The sequence below is a fragment of the Bombus terrestris genome, chromosome 1 (genome assembly GCF_910591885.1).
Source record: "Bombus terrestris chromosome 1, iyBomTerr1.2, whole genome shotgun sequence".
NCBI lineage: Eukaryota > Metazoa > Arthropoda > Insecta > Hymenoptera > Apidae > Bombus > Bombus terrestris.
The window spans coordinates 6,071,888-6,088,557 of NC_063269.1; the positions used below are offsets into that span (position 1 = coordinate 6,071,888).

A 16,670-nucleotide genomic window follows, 5' to 3' on the forward strand; every position below is an offset into this window, starting at 1 on the left:
CTGGTACCGGCGACCGGAGGTAAAAAACGAGAAACGGTGGAAGAAAAGGTTATTCAGTTGAAGTTACTCGCGCGATCTCGCGGGGTCAGGAGAAAAGTCGAGCATTACGTCGTCCTTAGGACACAGCGTCGTCATGCCGGGACTATTAAACGCGGATGCAGGTTGGCCGGAAATTATTTGGAGATTTACTTCTTTTCTCACCTGGAACGCTTTCCACGCTCGGTTAAGCGACGTTCTTTTTCTCTCGGGAACCAGACGGCTATTAACGTTTTCAACGAGAAAAGGAGGAAGAAGACACGTTGGTGGAAAGACAGGGGAAACACGTCTTCTTCCTCTTCTCTTTTTCTAACATTCTGCTTTTCTTGGCAAAGCGGGGAATATTTTCAGTACGACACTTTACTATTTCAATTTTCAATGCTCCAGGAAAGTAGGTCTTGCGTATTTTATTCCGGCGGATCTTTCTTGAAACGAAAGGCCGCGCCCCTTTCAACCGTCCGTGACCCGCCTGTTATTTGTCGACGTTCGTTTAATTAACTTACCGTCAGAGCGAAGAAACTTAGACAAACGGTGAAGGGGGTGAACGCGGCCAAGCTCGAAAACCGTCGGTTGCGATCGCGTTGCAATCGTGCATTCTGTTTTCTTATCGGCCGCGCGGCAACCAGGTTCCCTCATCTTCCTTGAATTAATCGTCGCCCGCCACGCGATATTTCCAATGCCTGTGTGTGTATAGATGTGCACGTTCGTGTCCCTGCACCAATGCCCTTTTCCAAAGCCAACAATCGAGGTTTCGGGCAAATCTGGATGAAGCGGAGGAAATCGTAAAGCTTGTGTATACCTCGGAGCAGCGAGATATTTCACGGTTACTGGGAACGAAACCCGAGGATAACCGATTATTATTCGCCTGTATATGTGACGTTTTAGTAGAGGATAGCCGTATACTGTTGGGAATTTGTCGCGCGCATTGAAAAGCGTACAATAACGCCGTTGGGACGCGGAGTCGACGAGAGAATGACGAGCGAACATAAATCATCTGTTGGACGGTTGGTGAGCGGGAAGATGATGAATGTTGCAAGATTCGGCAGAGCCGCGATCTTTGAAAAATGACAGGCTTCCCACAGTATAGAATCGAAGTTTCAACGTTCTGGCGGTACTTGAGGGGCAAAGTTAGCGGCGCTTGTAACGCGCGGGATACGTGGCCGAACGGTCGATGAAAAAGCGACGAACCACACCGGTCGTACGTAACGAGAGTCGAGTGTTGCATTTGGGATTACTAAATTCAAGCCACTCGTGCTTCCATTGCAGGTTACGTTTCATCGAGTGCCGGTATACATGTCAGAAGGGTTTCAATATTTTTACGAGGGTTACTCGATTTCAACCGGTAAATGAATTTATTCAGAAGCGTACGTTGAACTTGATCTTTCTGCGACTCTGTAAATGCAGCGACCAACGAACGATATCGAAATTGATCCGCTGGTTTTTCAAGTAACGGAGAGAAGGTCAATTTAATAGGTTCGATCGGTAATTTCAGGCGGAAATTTAATCTCCGTACCGTTGTCCACGCGTATAGCAATGTTTTCTATTAGAAGATTATGTTTGCGAAGTAGAGAGGATCCTCTCTATCATGGTAATTACTATTATACAGGACGAAGGACGGTGCTCACAACATGTCGATAGTTAATTAATTCGATGCTGGACAACAGGTAGCTGTCGTCCGGTAAGATCGATAAAAACTCTCATTGATAAGCGAATTAATTAGCGACCACGTCGGTTAATTCCTGATCGAATCGTGACCCTATCTCTATTATTGTATCTTTCTAATCTATTGCATTATGCCATATGCCATACATAGCTCGTCGAACTTCGCGTCTACTTTATACTAGACGCGAATTATTCTCTAAGTGAGTCATAGTTGGTTCACGAACTTGCTGACATGGTATTGCGACGTCTGTTTTCGTTCGAACTTCGTCTATACTCGGGGCAATTTGTCTTCGTTGAGAAGCCAAAGTCGCTGATACAGAACGCAGCTTTACTTCGTCTATCTCATAATTTACACGCGTATCGCTCCGTTCCGAGTAATCTCGCACGACCTATTAATTTTTTCTGACGACCGCGATGGATCTCGCTGGAGACTCGCCAGGAAATTTTAGCTTTCCGTTTCCGGCGATATACGTTCTCGGGGAATCCGAGATCGATCATTCCATGCCCAATGGCACGGGACTTTCCACGTCGATGCTCGCTTTCGGGCCCATCCTTCTATCGAATCGCCCACTGCACTTGCCGCTGCGCTTCCATTGTTACGCTTATCTCATTCACTGCCAGGCAAATTTAAAGCGTCTTGCCCTGGGCACCAAGATCTTATTTCAAGGAAAACATGGAATTTCAGAAAATTTATATAAAATCTTCGTTCATCCTTTCTAATAATTTCTAACTCAAACTTATTCCGTGATCAATTGCAATCAATATAAATTTTTAGCGTAAAGTACGAGATATCTCGTAATCGGCATTCTTGGTACATACGTTTACTACGAGATATCTCGTAGTTGGCAGTGAATGGATTATGCAGAAATTCCGCCGAGAACACATATCTACTTTCATTTACATACTTCATGGCATATTTCAGAATATAGTGGAATCTTTATAAGCAAACTCGAAGAAAGGTAGATACACTTCTTTGACTGTATGTTCAGGAAATAGATCATTTAACGTAGATATTGTCTGCTAGTCAGCGAGATGAAGTCTCCACCAGCCTCGGTCACCGAATTCGTAAACCCTGTGCCCATCTTTATCATAGCTAGACTTTTTCTCGGCTTTCGATCAGCCAGTTTCCTGCCTACGGTAAAAAATTCAAAGCGAAGCTGTAAATGGAATAAAATCAGAATTGGTAACTACTTTGGGGAATGGAATCGGCAACGAAGCTGAAAACTCGCTGACCAGCGACGAAGTAGCGGTAAATTGCCAAAAGGCCCCCTGCCACAAAACATTCGTTCGTATCGGAATTCGATCCCCCTTCCTTCCCGTGGTTCTATCCAAAAAGTCAAACATTTACATAGCACGATTTTCCTACGTAGCACCCTAAGTTTAGCCATCGGCCAAACACTGTCCGTTGATGCGTGAATTACGCGCGATTACAGCAACCCTGGCGCATCATCGGCGACTCGCTAATTATAGCGTGACGATGAACCGAGCTAGGAAAGCTCGCGGGTGTTTAACATATTTATATCCCTGTGGAATCGTATATTTTCGCGGTGGATAAGATCGCGGCCGGTTCGATGCAGGGTCCGATTCGCGTCTGCAAGGTGTCACGTGGCATCGGCCGTGTTCGCGGATGTTTACGCGGCCGACCGCAGCTGCGAAATGTCAGGAAGTTGTCCTCGAATGCAGACTCGAGGGGCGCAGTCGCGACCGCGTGCACTTTCGGCGGCTTTTACTGCCTGCAGCCACGCCACGTACCTTGACGAGTCACCGTACCGTTTCGCCTCGTTGCTGTTTCGCAATATCGTCACGTTGACACGTGATCTATGTCCTGCTAGAGTCTACACGCGTCTAACTCTGCACCCACGATTTGCTATGCTGAATTTCTTATTGATCCATCGAATTATCATTTCTTTTTTTTCGGGTCGTATACAGCGGTTCGCATAAATATTCGCCTGCCTACCATACTCGGCTTTTTCACCACTGTACGGTACCTTAAAAGAAAGTTGCAAGTTCTAAAGTAGACGGGCGAACGTTAAGTGGTAGAGGTTACAGAGGTACGATAACTGATTTCGGACGAGTTCTTATAACAAATTGGAATCATCGACGGGACATTTCAGAAATAAAGAAAACGTCAGTTAGGTAGCGTGAATGCAGAGTCGAAGAATTTATCACTGTCTCATAATCGTGAATTCGCGCGGTAGATCGCGCGCGCCTTATCGCTCGACAGTTTCGTAACTAGTTGCCACGTAATTCAGCAATTGTACATTATACTGCCGTTAAGGACATTTTATGCAAGAATTTCCGCGAGATCCACGAAACCTGATAAGGTGAACAGCGCCGAAACTCTCACGTTCGTGGTACCCTTGGTTATACACCATAGGTCGTAATGTAAATTACCGAATCGGATCCTTAGATAAAGTTTTAGCGACGGTGTGAGTTACGAGGAGGAAAAAGTAGCGATTAATTTTTATTAGGCTCGAACCGTAATGATTTTCTTGATGAAGTTATCGTACGATATCCGTGTTAATCCGACGGAAGAGCGAAAACCATCTCGAATATTCTACGTGTAATTTCGCTCGATGGTGAACCTCGTAGAATGCCGTTGTTTCGTACCACATTCTGGTGTTACGGGCTTTATGAAGCTTGCGGACGTAGTAAAATGCTCGTTAAAGAGAAATAACGCGTTAATGATGGATTCACCGAAGTCACGCTGCGTGCCGGAACGATGTCATTTAACTCGCGTTCTTTGTGTTCCACGCGAGAAGCTTCGTAAGGAAGCTGAGCGTATACATAGAGCGGAGCCACAGATAGGCATGGCTGGCTGGTCGAGATAAATCGTAATGACGTTGCCTGGTGAATCACGTTAACGTTGCTTTCCTCGCGAAAAGTTTTCTGGTTGGCGAAAAATTTTTTTCGCGAAAAAAGTTTGCACGATAAAAATCTGGACGAAAACAAATCTTTTGACTAACGTGACGGATAGTTATGTCACCGACGGGCAAAATACTGCGACAACCAGGATACCACAACGGTTTTTGACGACTAAAAGAACGTTGTTCTCTTCATGAAAAATTTGATTCATCGTAATCGGGACTACGCGAAAGTCGTAGGAGATTATTGATATTAATCTTGGAGATTAGTTTGGAGGATTCGCGATGTGGTAAAGTTTACTTCTGGATTCTAACTTTAACGAATGATCATTCGCCAATCTAGAGGATGACAAGTGGCTGTATGTTTTTTCTGATTTGTTTGATCGGAAACAGAAGGCCTCTCGTTGACTGTGGAGTTTATTGTCGAAGGTTTTTACTTACATTAGCTCCCTTAAAAGTGTCTGGATTCTTATGACTAGGATGCAATAACTGGTAACAAGGTTGCTGCAAATCATTCTGCAATTTATGTATCGAAGGCAATTTCGGTAAGGGCCGAATGCAATGGTCGTTATCGTACAACAAGTACTTGTTTATCCGCAAAATATACCTTATAATTGAGCGTGGGGAAGAAAGGAGGAGAAAGGCAATTTCATCGATCCGTTGCTTTTTGTACCCTGAAAAAGTTGTTCGTGGAAATGGCTGTTTGAACAAGGTCTCGTAGAACTGCGGAGGAAGCGAAAATCCAGCGGTTAGGGCATAATCGTTGCGGAAATGGGCGTGGACGCGTTTAAAACTTCGGATCGCCGTCGCGTATTTGCCGTATTTGAATAGTGTGCACACGGTAATTTCTCGCGGAAAATCCTCGCTAAAAGCTTAATTGACCGAGCGTCGGCGGCAAGCAGTAGACGCCTCGGGGGAACGACGGAGAAAGGAGAAAAAAGAAAACAGTCAGGGACAATGCGTCGTTGTTACTCTAATGACTTCTTCTGCGCGCGGATTCGCGTTCCCGAAGCGAGTGAAACTGACGCGTTTTCCGTTGTCGTCGTCGTCGTCGTCGCGATTTCACCGGGCGGATTTCCAACGCAGCAACTCCGCCGTCTGTTTCTCCATTATCACGCGCGAGACAATTTCACTCGACCTGGAAAGACACGCGACTCCGTTTCTCTTTGACCGAATTCTTCCCTTCAACGCTCGTTTTCCGAAGGATCGCCCTTCAGCCCTTCGCGTCGTCTTTCCCCCAAATTTTGATTTCTTTCCAAATCTTTACCGAAACTAGGTTGACCGTGAACACACCGGATGTTTTGGATGTTTTTCGATATTTTGGCAATGTCTAATTGTTTTTCTCGGTATTTCCGGTTCCGATTTTATCAATGGATTCAGCCACGCGACAAGACAAAACGATGGAACTATTCGAAGCTCGCATATGAAATTCTGCGGATAACGTTGCTTCTTTTTCGTTGCAGAAAGCCAGATTGGCACGAATCAGGATCGCGAAAGCGTCGAGCGGAGCGGCCTTCGTGAGCAAAAAGAAGGCGGCTGAGGCCCGATTGGCCGCGCAGGAGAGCGGCCTTCAGCTGGACGACAACTACAAGGAGGAGGATATTTTCGAACTGCAACATCATCATCTACTTCGTTGTTTAGAGAAGACCACGGTGAGTCTTTGAAAATCATTTACACCAGTTACCCTTACAGCCTCTAACTTTGCTACTCCCTCTCCTCAGCTTTATCATTCGATTAACATTTTACCTACCTCTGTTCTGACTCCCGCTTACGAAGATTCTCATGACGTAATAACGTTTCTCTGACGGCAAAGCAAACATGTTTTGCCGACGTGTTATAAATCTGAGTAGTAAACCGCCTCTCGTAACATTAGCTCGGTCAAGCCAAGTTTCCTTTATGGCACGATAGCGCATGGTTAGCAAAGTGTCGGCTCTGTAACTCTTCCGAAATGAGCCAGGACGCCTGTCGAGAGGAAGAAACAAACTAAAAGCGAAACGCTATACGCTGTCGTAACGTTGAAGTTCAAGCTTGGAAGAGAAGGGACGAATATCGCCGCTTGAAAGGGGGAGCTTCTCTTCATCGACGCAGAAACGTTCGCTTCATTAAACCTGGTAGACGGCCGCTTGTTTAATTTCGCGGCATCAGTTGCGAAACGGGGGAACGTCGCGCTATCTAAGCGCCGGTTCATTCTCGGGCGTGAACCAACGTCGCCTGCTTCGAATCCAAGAGTCCGTGCGCTGCGGAGTAATTTGAATAAACCCCCTCTGTTCGCGTCCAATTTTAGCACAGCACTTGTGCACGAGGGATACCGTGCCACCCATCGAGTGTGGCGCCCAGCTTACCCGCGCGCACACACATAAACAGAGAATAGGCCTCGGGTATCGTTGAGACGGATACACAGTCACCGTGTGTAGCGAACGCCGATAGATACTCTTTTGTTGTCGTTTCCGTGAATTTCAGATCGTGATAATAATTTAGATGCCCTTTTTATTTCGTCGTGTTATCGTTTTAGCGATAGAATAGACCGTAGCGAGTTCGATAAATAAGCGAATCGTCAGCTTTTGTATTTCAAACTTTCACGATGGTGAGATATATTTTGATATCGGCTTTCCGGCATGAACAATCGCCTTTCGATTTTGCATTTGCACTTGGCATTTGCATTTTCGCCTGACGTAATTCCCTAGACGTCTGCTTCTTCAGGGGATACCTGGCGTTGAGGGTTAGCCAATCGAATTAAACGACATCCGGTGAACTCTTCCGGGTCGAGCATCCGGATTAGAACTTCCGAGTTGAATCATCAGTTTGATCAGCCAAGCGAAACATCGTGCAATATAAATGGAAACAGTGGGGACCGAAGCCCTCAGTTTCAGGTCTCGCCTGCAGACAAATGCAACGTCTACGAAATCTCTGGCCAAAATGCAAATGCCAAGTGTAAATGCAAAATCGAAATTAACGATTAACAGTTCTTGGTGCGAGCTGCAGGTGAATTTTAGATCGTTTCATCTGAATTTTAATCTACCAGCGAACTCCGTTTCCATGAACATCGCGATTTAGTATTTTACCAGATCGGATTGTTTACTCGCTAGGTTTTAGTTAACGTCTCGATGATACTTAACGGAATATCCAAATTCAGCATCGGCCTTTCGGCCATCCGTTAACGGGAATGTTTCCATGGCGCTGGTCCCGAAACCAAATGCCGAAAGCCTGATAAATAGGTCAGTTGGCGTACTGAAAATCGGAACTTCGTCTCGATGGTCACTGGAGCCTGAATTTCCGCGGAAATTCCGTTAATTGCAAGTTGTCCCGGGGTTATCCGTATCAAGGAGTATGTACATTTTACAAAATCAAGAGCAACCGCTCGTTCCAACGATCCGTTCGATTCTATTATTTTAGGATGAACGAAATGGAAGCCGATGTCGATAACTCGTACGTTATGGCATCCATCCTCGTCGAGTTTTCTCTCGAGATCTTCTTATATCGCGTCGTCTCATCGTTTTGATTCTTTATCAGCTCTCAATTATGTTGGTCCTATTTCGACGATGCTTTCGCTACGATGGTCTCAGACTTTCTCAGACTTCTTCCTGTTGGATGTACTTAACCCAGAAAGAAGCGCGATTCCGGCGGCTTTTGTCAAGTCGCGAAGAAAATCGCGCATACGGCCCGAGGGAGCGTCGCTCCACTTCCTGCTGCCTTCTGTCGTCTACTTCTTCGCGTCTACGCGATCTCGACTTCCTGCCGGCGTTTAGCAGCCTTTTTAACCGACCTTGCGAATCCTTTTCTTTTTTCTCTGTTCTCTTTAGGGAATCTTAGACCTGCTTACCTTCTCGAGTATCCTTCTAGAATTGGAAAAACCGCGCGACTGTTTAAGATTCTACAAGATCGCCCGATGATATTTACATTTCCCTTCATCGTATTTAAATCTTTCATCCGATTTACCTGGCCTGCTGAAACTTGTTGTTGTCAAAACTCTCAGCAGAAATGATTAATGCGTTTGCACGAGAATAGGGAACGAGTCCGCAGAGTCCGAGATGTAACTTTCAGCTCGGTTTAAACTAAGTTGGAACATTGTTATTTGGAATGTGGAACGTACCAGTATCGTTGGATAAATACAAAGTTTCTAACAGAGCAAATCCGCAAGGTAAAGAGACGACGAGTCGGACGAATATTACGCGGCAAAATTGCCACTTTCTCGATCGTGTCATCGTCTTTCACGATTCTTCTTCGCTTCAGCATTTTCCATCGAAACTTTTTCTCTGGTTTAATCCACTTAAGGATAACGTGCATGCCCTTCTTCGACGTATACTTATTTTTCCTCGTATTGAATCCCAATCGTTGCGCACTCGTGTCCCTATAATTGGTAACCGATACGTTTCCACGATATCCTTGAAACATCTTTACGACGAAGCTTCGCAAAAGAATGTCCATGGACGACGTGCCACGTGATACACGTCAACAGATAACAAGAACGCGTTTTACCTTTCGACGATGCGATGACCTTTCACGAACCGGCGCTTCGGCCGATAGATCGTACCGTTAGACGTCTGTATCGGTAGTCTGAATCTACCGCGAGCTTTATTTTTCCATCTGAAAATCGGCAAACATTCCATTTCATGGGTCTGGATATTACGAGCAAGAAAGGACTTTGTTGGAACCCGATAATGACGCGAAATTGACGTCTGAATGTACTGTAGCATGCCGTCTATGTTCTCCTTTTTCCATCTGCAGGCGGTTGTTTTTAACACGTCGGAGAATCGTGAAAGTACATGGATCTCGCGAATATTCGTTTCTTTGTTTTCACGCCAGCTGGATGAATCGCTTCTGAAGGTAATAGGATGACAGTTATGAATAAAAAGAATAAAAAAGGAATGTTTCAGGCGTCAGCGATGCCTCCGCCGTCGTCTAACAAAAGGGAATTCTAAGTGGGACGGAGTTGAACTCCTCTTGCCCTTACTGTTACAAAGGAGCTCGTTTCAAAAAACAATGTCGATGATTACGAGCTCCATCACTCAGCGAAATGAGATTCTCCCGGCGAGTTTGATCCTGGTTGCACGTCGTGCACATAGCGAGACCAGACTTGAGGTAGCGTGTGTGCGATCTGGACGCATTCCTTGGTACCATAACGACGTTGTTCTCGCACGGAATCGTAAGGAGAAGGCAGGCAAACGATCTCCGTTGAAGATCTTTCGAGGCGGTCGCGTGTGTTGCGCAGCTCGTGAGCATCAGACGCGGCCAATCGGTGTCGTCGTGTCGGCGTATTGATTTCTTCCGGGTCGTGGTCGGCCTCGATCGAATCTCTTCGGGAATCGAAGTCGTCGGGGCGAGACGTCATCCCGAGACCCGGGGACTAATTATAGTCGGAAAACGGCGTTAAAGAGATCCAACAATAGCGTAGCCGCATCGGATTTTCCGATCCGCATGGCACGAGCGGACGTAAGCGTTCGAGGAAGAAAGCGTTGTCGTTCCTCCTGCTAAACTTCTCGAAAACAGACCTGTTTTCGCTTTTAAACTCATTCGTGTTTCGTTAGAACTTTCTTAACTCGCTGGAACCTGTTAAGTCATCCTTTTCGGACAAGTTAACATTCTTTCTGCAAGAACATTATGAAACCCTTCTAATTATAATCTTGTTAATGTTCAGGGAAACTAATTAAGTATCATAGTGAATAAAACATTAAATACTTCTTTTTAGAAGCAACTTTTATTCATCAGATTAGCATCGGACTTCGTACATTTTTTTAACACATAAAAAGATTCAAGCGTTTTAACGCCAACGATAAGAGGCTATAACTGCGAGCGATGATCCCTTATGCGAGTTTGTTGCGAGTTTTAAACTTCTTCAAGTAAGTTGTAATAACATGTACAGATACTCGTTTCTTTTATTTTTTCGTCTCCGTGCGACGACGAACAAGAAGAATTTGATAAAGTCTGGCCTGTGTACCTCTTTCTGTTCACCGAGTCAGCAGTTTGCGAAAGAAAATTGAGACGAGAATAGTTGGAGCAAGAGCCTTTCCTCGAACAGGGAACCCGTTTCATCTCGAACACGAGGAAACGTGTTCTCGCGAAGAAATGATCGATCTAGAGAAAAATTTCGTCGAGTTTGGGTCACGGTCTTCGTGTTTGTCCGTTTACTTCAATTTTTCCTTTTCCCCGGTTCCCGATCCACTCTATTTTCCTTATTCTCGGAAAGCCGGTCCTTTCCAGTACGCTTATTTCCAGCTGGACGATATTAAATTCACAAGTAGCCCAGCCGTGTCGCCGTTTTTCAGCGTCGAGCAATGCATACGCAAAACCGGATATTCAGCAGTCGCCTCTTCTTCTTGCCGTATTCACGCTCGTCCACGGTTCCTCTGCCTGCACTTCGAATCCCTTTATCCTTAATTCCATGAAAATTTGTCTGGTCCTCGCGTCAAAGGAATCTCTTTACTGTGGAAATACTTTTTCCTGGGGAATCCCAAGAATTGGCAAATAATCGCGTGTAAAAGCGCAAAACGTTTCTCGGGTCTAAACACTCGTCGGTGAAACTTTTTCGTTGCTCTTGGCACTGGACCAACATCGCCCAAACTTCAATTACAAAATATTCTTCTCGTTATACGAAAACAACTTCATGTTCGATCCCAAAGGCAATTTATACTGGGAAATTATACTTGGGCGAGTGGTAGTTTTCGAACTGTCCATAAAGAGGTCGACTAAATTCGTTTTAGCGAAAACTGCAAACGTGTCTAAGCTGTCATCTTTGAATTAATGATGAAAATCGGCGAGTAGACTCGCGTTCCCCGCCCAGATCGATTATCCAGATTCTGTCATACACGAAAGCGAACGGCTGTCCTACGAAATAGGATGGAAGGTTCGAATTGTGCTAGGAACATCTATAAAATGGCGACAAGTGCGCGGCGTGCTGGGGTCAGGTCGAGCGGCGTGGCGAGTTATTTATGGGGCACGAGGATGGCCCGGCTGAATTTACTAACGCTGATCACCGCCTCTATTAAGCAGGGAATGCATATCCATCCTGACTGCGTCTTGCGGTCGCCGCATTTCTAAAATGGTGTCGTGCACGTACGTGTTTTCGCCAGCACTTGCCGCCCGCGATCGACTTCACCACACGGTCAAACGAAATTCGTACCCTTTTTTCAGCGCGGCTTAAATTTCGGTAGACGCAATACAAAGCATACCGAATAGAATACGCGTTTAATCTAGCGAAATAGATTAATTTTTATTTTATACCATCCCTTACAAATGTCCATTTTTTTACATAACTAACGTTTAATGGAGTTTAATTAATTTATATATAAATTAAATTTAATTAATAATTCGTTCAGTTGGGAGAGAATAGAGTTTCCACCCTGCGTGAAGGAGTTATTTATCTTACGTATTAAGTTCCCGTTCGAAGTCGAATAGCGCGACATTTTTAGAAGAAGGATTAAACTTTTCAAAATGCAATTGAATTCGAAAGGGACGGAACCGTTTTGCAATTTGGCTGGATCGCTGTCGAGCAGTTGGATCGGAAAGCGAAATCCTGCGCCGATTCCGATCCATTAAACGCGTTTGTGCGCGGGAAACGAGGCGAGCCGTGGGGCGCGGAAATTTGTTTAATTTATATTTAAACGCGCGCAGCTGAATCCCGCGACATCTAGATCAATGGCTGCGTTAAATAGAAGACGCAATTGGTAGCCCTCCAAAATGGTGTCATGACACGCGTCACTATCTTGGAGAGGTCAGTTGCGTTTATAACCACCTTTACGACCTTTACGTAACAAAAATAACGGCACCGTGCTGTTTATAGAGGCCGGCGTTCTTCTACTATCTGACGTTATTCTCCATGGAAATTGTATATTTTTCGGACGGAGGTACGTCCGATGAAAACCATAGCGATGTTGCCAATCGTTTAGATTCGAGGATCAAAGTTCCACTCGATCCGAGTTAATAATCTTCCTACCGTTGATTTTCCAACGAAAATAGCCTAACCACGGAAAAATGATAGCGTTGCAAGCAGTTCGACCAACTGTAATTTATATTCATCAAGTTGGAAGTCGAATGAATGATAGTTCGTTTAGTATTCACGGTAAACTCGGAGTAAACTTTTTCCTCGGCTAGTCGGCTACTCATCGTGTATTAATTAAGCTTCCCTAAAGCTAAAAGTTCTTCGCTTTTCGTCGTTAAACGCACTCGTTCTCCGATAGTTTGAATCTTATTCTTAGTCGTTTAATAATCCAGAATCTCGTCAGCTTGCGAAACGATCGTTTCCCCTAACCGTCCATCACGCTCCGACTTCGCAAACAGATAGAAAGTCTGTTTTTTCTTTGCATCTGAGCTTTCTTACGAATCGAGTAGAGACACAAGAAGAGATTGATCGAACAAAGCGTGGTATTACCTACCGAACCACAGCTCCCTTTTGTCCGTTGATCAAAGTGGAGCACGTATCCTTGCTCCAGTATGTGACAAAGAACCGTCTAAGTTGTCGCTTTGAAACAAAGTTGGGAAACACACACAACCGCGTTTCCCTCGGCTGTCTATCTCAAACGTTCTCATCGAGACGTTCAAAGTCTTGATCAATAGCCACTCGCAATTTCTCCTATCATCCGGCTAGCTCGTCTTCCACTAACGAACAAATCTGTCCGAGGTACTGGGCCTGTCCAAAGAATTCGGACGAAGGATTTTCTTTGAGTCGCCAGCAGATTCGTGCATTCGTCGATCCACAGACCAATCGCATTTTCTTCTATCGAAAGACGGGGAAAATAATGGAAGGCGCAGGTTAAAGGGTATGTTTCGTCGGTTGGATATCCAGCCCCCTGTGGAACGGCTCGTTTTATTTCTACGCTCGGCTGGTGCTCACGGGGACGAAAATAAGAGGCTCTGACGCGATAAGGACGAGTTTAATCCGGGAAACGACAGAGACGCTAGTCTATTCGGAAATACAGACGCGAATAAAGTCGCGGTACGTCCGCGGTAGTCTGCCTCGTTCACGAGTACGGTACTTTTTCGTTCCTTTTTCCTCGTTTTCCTCTTCCCTTTTACCCCATTTTCTCCCTAGCCTTCGTTATAGCCGACGTGCGGAATATTTTTCACGCCTCGCTACAGGAATAAACATCTGCCTTCCTGTTCTCCCGTTATCCGCGTAAAATAATCCGAATTTTTCGGGTCGCTTACGATCCGTCACAACTAGTTGCGATTCATGAAATTTAAATATTTGCAACGGGCCGCGCGATATCGAACGACGCGAACGTGCATACGAATGTTAACGCAGCCATCTCGTGGCTTTTCATCGCGAGACTCGCTAATGTTAGATTCGAAATCGTCGGCACGTTTCCTCGCTCGTTTAGTCGATAGACCGTCTATCGACAAGGAAACGCCAATCAATAGATACGTTCGGTGTACCGAAAAGGAATACTGTGCGAATGCACGTCGTAGATAACGATCACACACAGACCATCTGCTCGCAATAGCCGTTTCAAAGCTGACGCTATGCGTCTTCTTGGACGTTTTAACTTTCGCCTCCGCTGGACAACCGTAACGTGCTTGGTCGATCTGACCTTTTAACTAGAATTTATCGACTCAAACGCATCGTGTTATCGATTTTTCGCAAAGAGAATGCCAGTAATGCGAAGGACGAACATCAGGTGGAACGAAAACCGAGATGCACGAGTTTTCATTCTGCGACATCGGTTCTTGCACGCGAAAGATGTTAAAGGTTTCGACACCCGATCGTTCAATCTCTATCGTGAACGATGGATGAAACGTTTCCACGACGGTAATACGTAGGGAGAATCGGAGAATAGAAAGAAACGAGGGGTTATCGAGCGATCTTGACGTCAATTCCACGTGAGTCAACCTCTTTTCACCTACGCGGAGAAGATTCGATCTCGTGCAATCAAACAACCGCGCGATCTCTTCTGGAAAACCACTCGGAGAGAAGCTGAAATGGGCCTTTTCGAACCTCGGTTCGGCTAGGTCGGACGCTCGTGCGACAGATTCTCTATCGTTCTCGATCGATTCTCACTACGAGGTTACCAACTGCTCTATTTTTGCGATTGAACTTTATAGACGCTTGCTTCAAGTTGATTAGCCCTTTTTCCATTCTATCCTTAACCGATCGATTATCAATAAATCCCACGAGTGCCCTTAGAGATTCATAGTTCACTCGTGTCTAGGGCTTTTTAACTCAATCTCATTAACCTGTGAGTAACTTGGAACGTTGATGAAGTCGCCACGGAGCTTCGGCTCGTAGTTCGAGATGTGCATTTCCGTCGTGATTGCGGCCGAAATCCTAACGGAAATAACCAGGACACACGGGTAACAACGAGCGTTCGCGTAAATGCGTGCTTTCCCTCTGGCTATGTAATTCGAGCGGAGAAACAACTTGCGACATGGTCTCAGCAATACTCGGTGGGCCAAAGTTTGGCCGGTAACAATGGCACTCGTTGGAAATGGCCTCGACGCGATTCCTCTGCGTCAACACGTGAACACGTTCGCCTCGTTTGCTCTCTGAACTATTTTTCTCCGTGCTCTCTATTTCTTTTCCTACCTCTACGTTTTATTGTCCATTCTAAGTTACTTTTCAAACTTCCATCTAAAGTCTGCTGGAGAAGAGCGATACGACGTCGCTGCGATTTCGCGGCGGTGACGCTATTGTGATTCACTAGCATCATATTTCTTAATGGTACAATGCTCGGGAACGTAGACCTCTATTATTGAAATTACAACGATATTGCGTCGCACTTTATTATTAGGATCGCAATTTATTATTAGGGAAATTTTACAAGCGACATCTTAACAACAAATGTTAATAAATACTCTGGCATAATATTAACAAGTTTGCTAATGGAACAAACGAAATTTCATAAATTAGAAATTATCGGTTTATCCTATATACGACGAAAAATTATAAAATTGCGAAGATGGAATCTATAACGCACAACTTGTAACTCGTTAATTTAATATTATTAGTTTGTAAATTATATGGAGCAAGTTCCCCCGTAGCATAATGGATGCATTCAAGGCAAACGAAGAGCGTAGCTCGAACAGCACGCGGTTGTCTGACAAGTCACGTTCCCGATCTACTGTGGTTACACGGCAGCGCGTACAATCTGTTCGTCACGACAGATAACTTTGACGGGGAGTAAACATTTTTAAGAAAAATAGATTTTCCTTAATGAAAGGGAGTATAATATATATAACGAGCATGATACACAATTCACATACCGTATGGTATCACGTAACGTTACGTAGCGACGTGCATAATCTAGTTAATCGCGTGAGCATCCGATTTAGAATAGATACGACTTCCAAACAAGGCAAGTAACGTCCATTTGAGGACTAGAGAAAATATAGGATTACGAATTTGCGTGGAAAGGGGATCCGTGGAATTTATAGGTAACGAGATATCGATGGAACGCGCGTCGTGAATTATAAAAGTTGAAACAAGGAGGATCGAAACTTTCGACGGCAAATTACGAGGCTGTAAATTTACTGGCAGCGGCTCTATCCTGCCGGGTGTATATGTAGCTTCGAGCAAACCTAGAAAACTCTATCCTTGATCTAAAAAAACTTGCGGCGCTACATTAAATAGACGAGTCTATTCTCTTATTCTTCCAACACGAAGAAGGAATAGCACGTTAACGTTAACGTTTTCATGTTTTAAATACAAAGTAACGAGAACTTTACCGAACCATGGGGCAGGAATAGCGCAACAACGGTGTAAAAGTACGATGATTCTTTCAACTCTTTACCGATTCTCACGGAAGATTCTTTCGTTTTTCCATCGTAGCTGATAAAGACTTCAGAATTCACAAGACACATTTCACGGCGCACGTTCTTGCTACGTACAGCTAAATCTGCACCTGCATTCTCTCAATCGCTCATCGCTTGTGTCCATCTTCTAGCCGAAACACGCGCCCGATACTCAATCACTCGTTCACGCAAATTCTCACACCCACACTACGAACGATATTTCTATCATGCCTGTTTTCTACTTATTTTTAAACACAATTCTGACTCCCCTTCCTCTTCTCCCGCTCGTACTGTGTTTCTCTCATTCAACATTCAACCAACATTATACAACGAAATATTGCTCACGCATATTAATTATGCAGAATACTAAAGAAATGTCGGACATTT

The 16,670-nt window shown here is 44.8% G+C and overlaps 1 protein-coding gene across 11 annotated transcripts in view; it reads left to right on the forward strand.

Moving 5' to 3' along the window:
* Nucleotides 1–16,670, forward strand: part of LOC100644319 (potassium voltage-gated channel protein Shal) — a 116,664-nt gene that overhangs the window by 50,429 nt on the left and 49,565 nt on the right. For all 11 annotated transcript variants that reach the window (XM_048406719.1, XM_048406713.1, XM_048406736.1 and 8 more), the window contains exon 3: nt 6,026–6,214. In XM_048406719.1, coding sequence (XP_048262676.1) covers nt 6,026–6,214 — 189 coding nt within the window. The remainder of the gene's footprint in view (nt 1–6,025; nt 6,215–16,670) is intronic.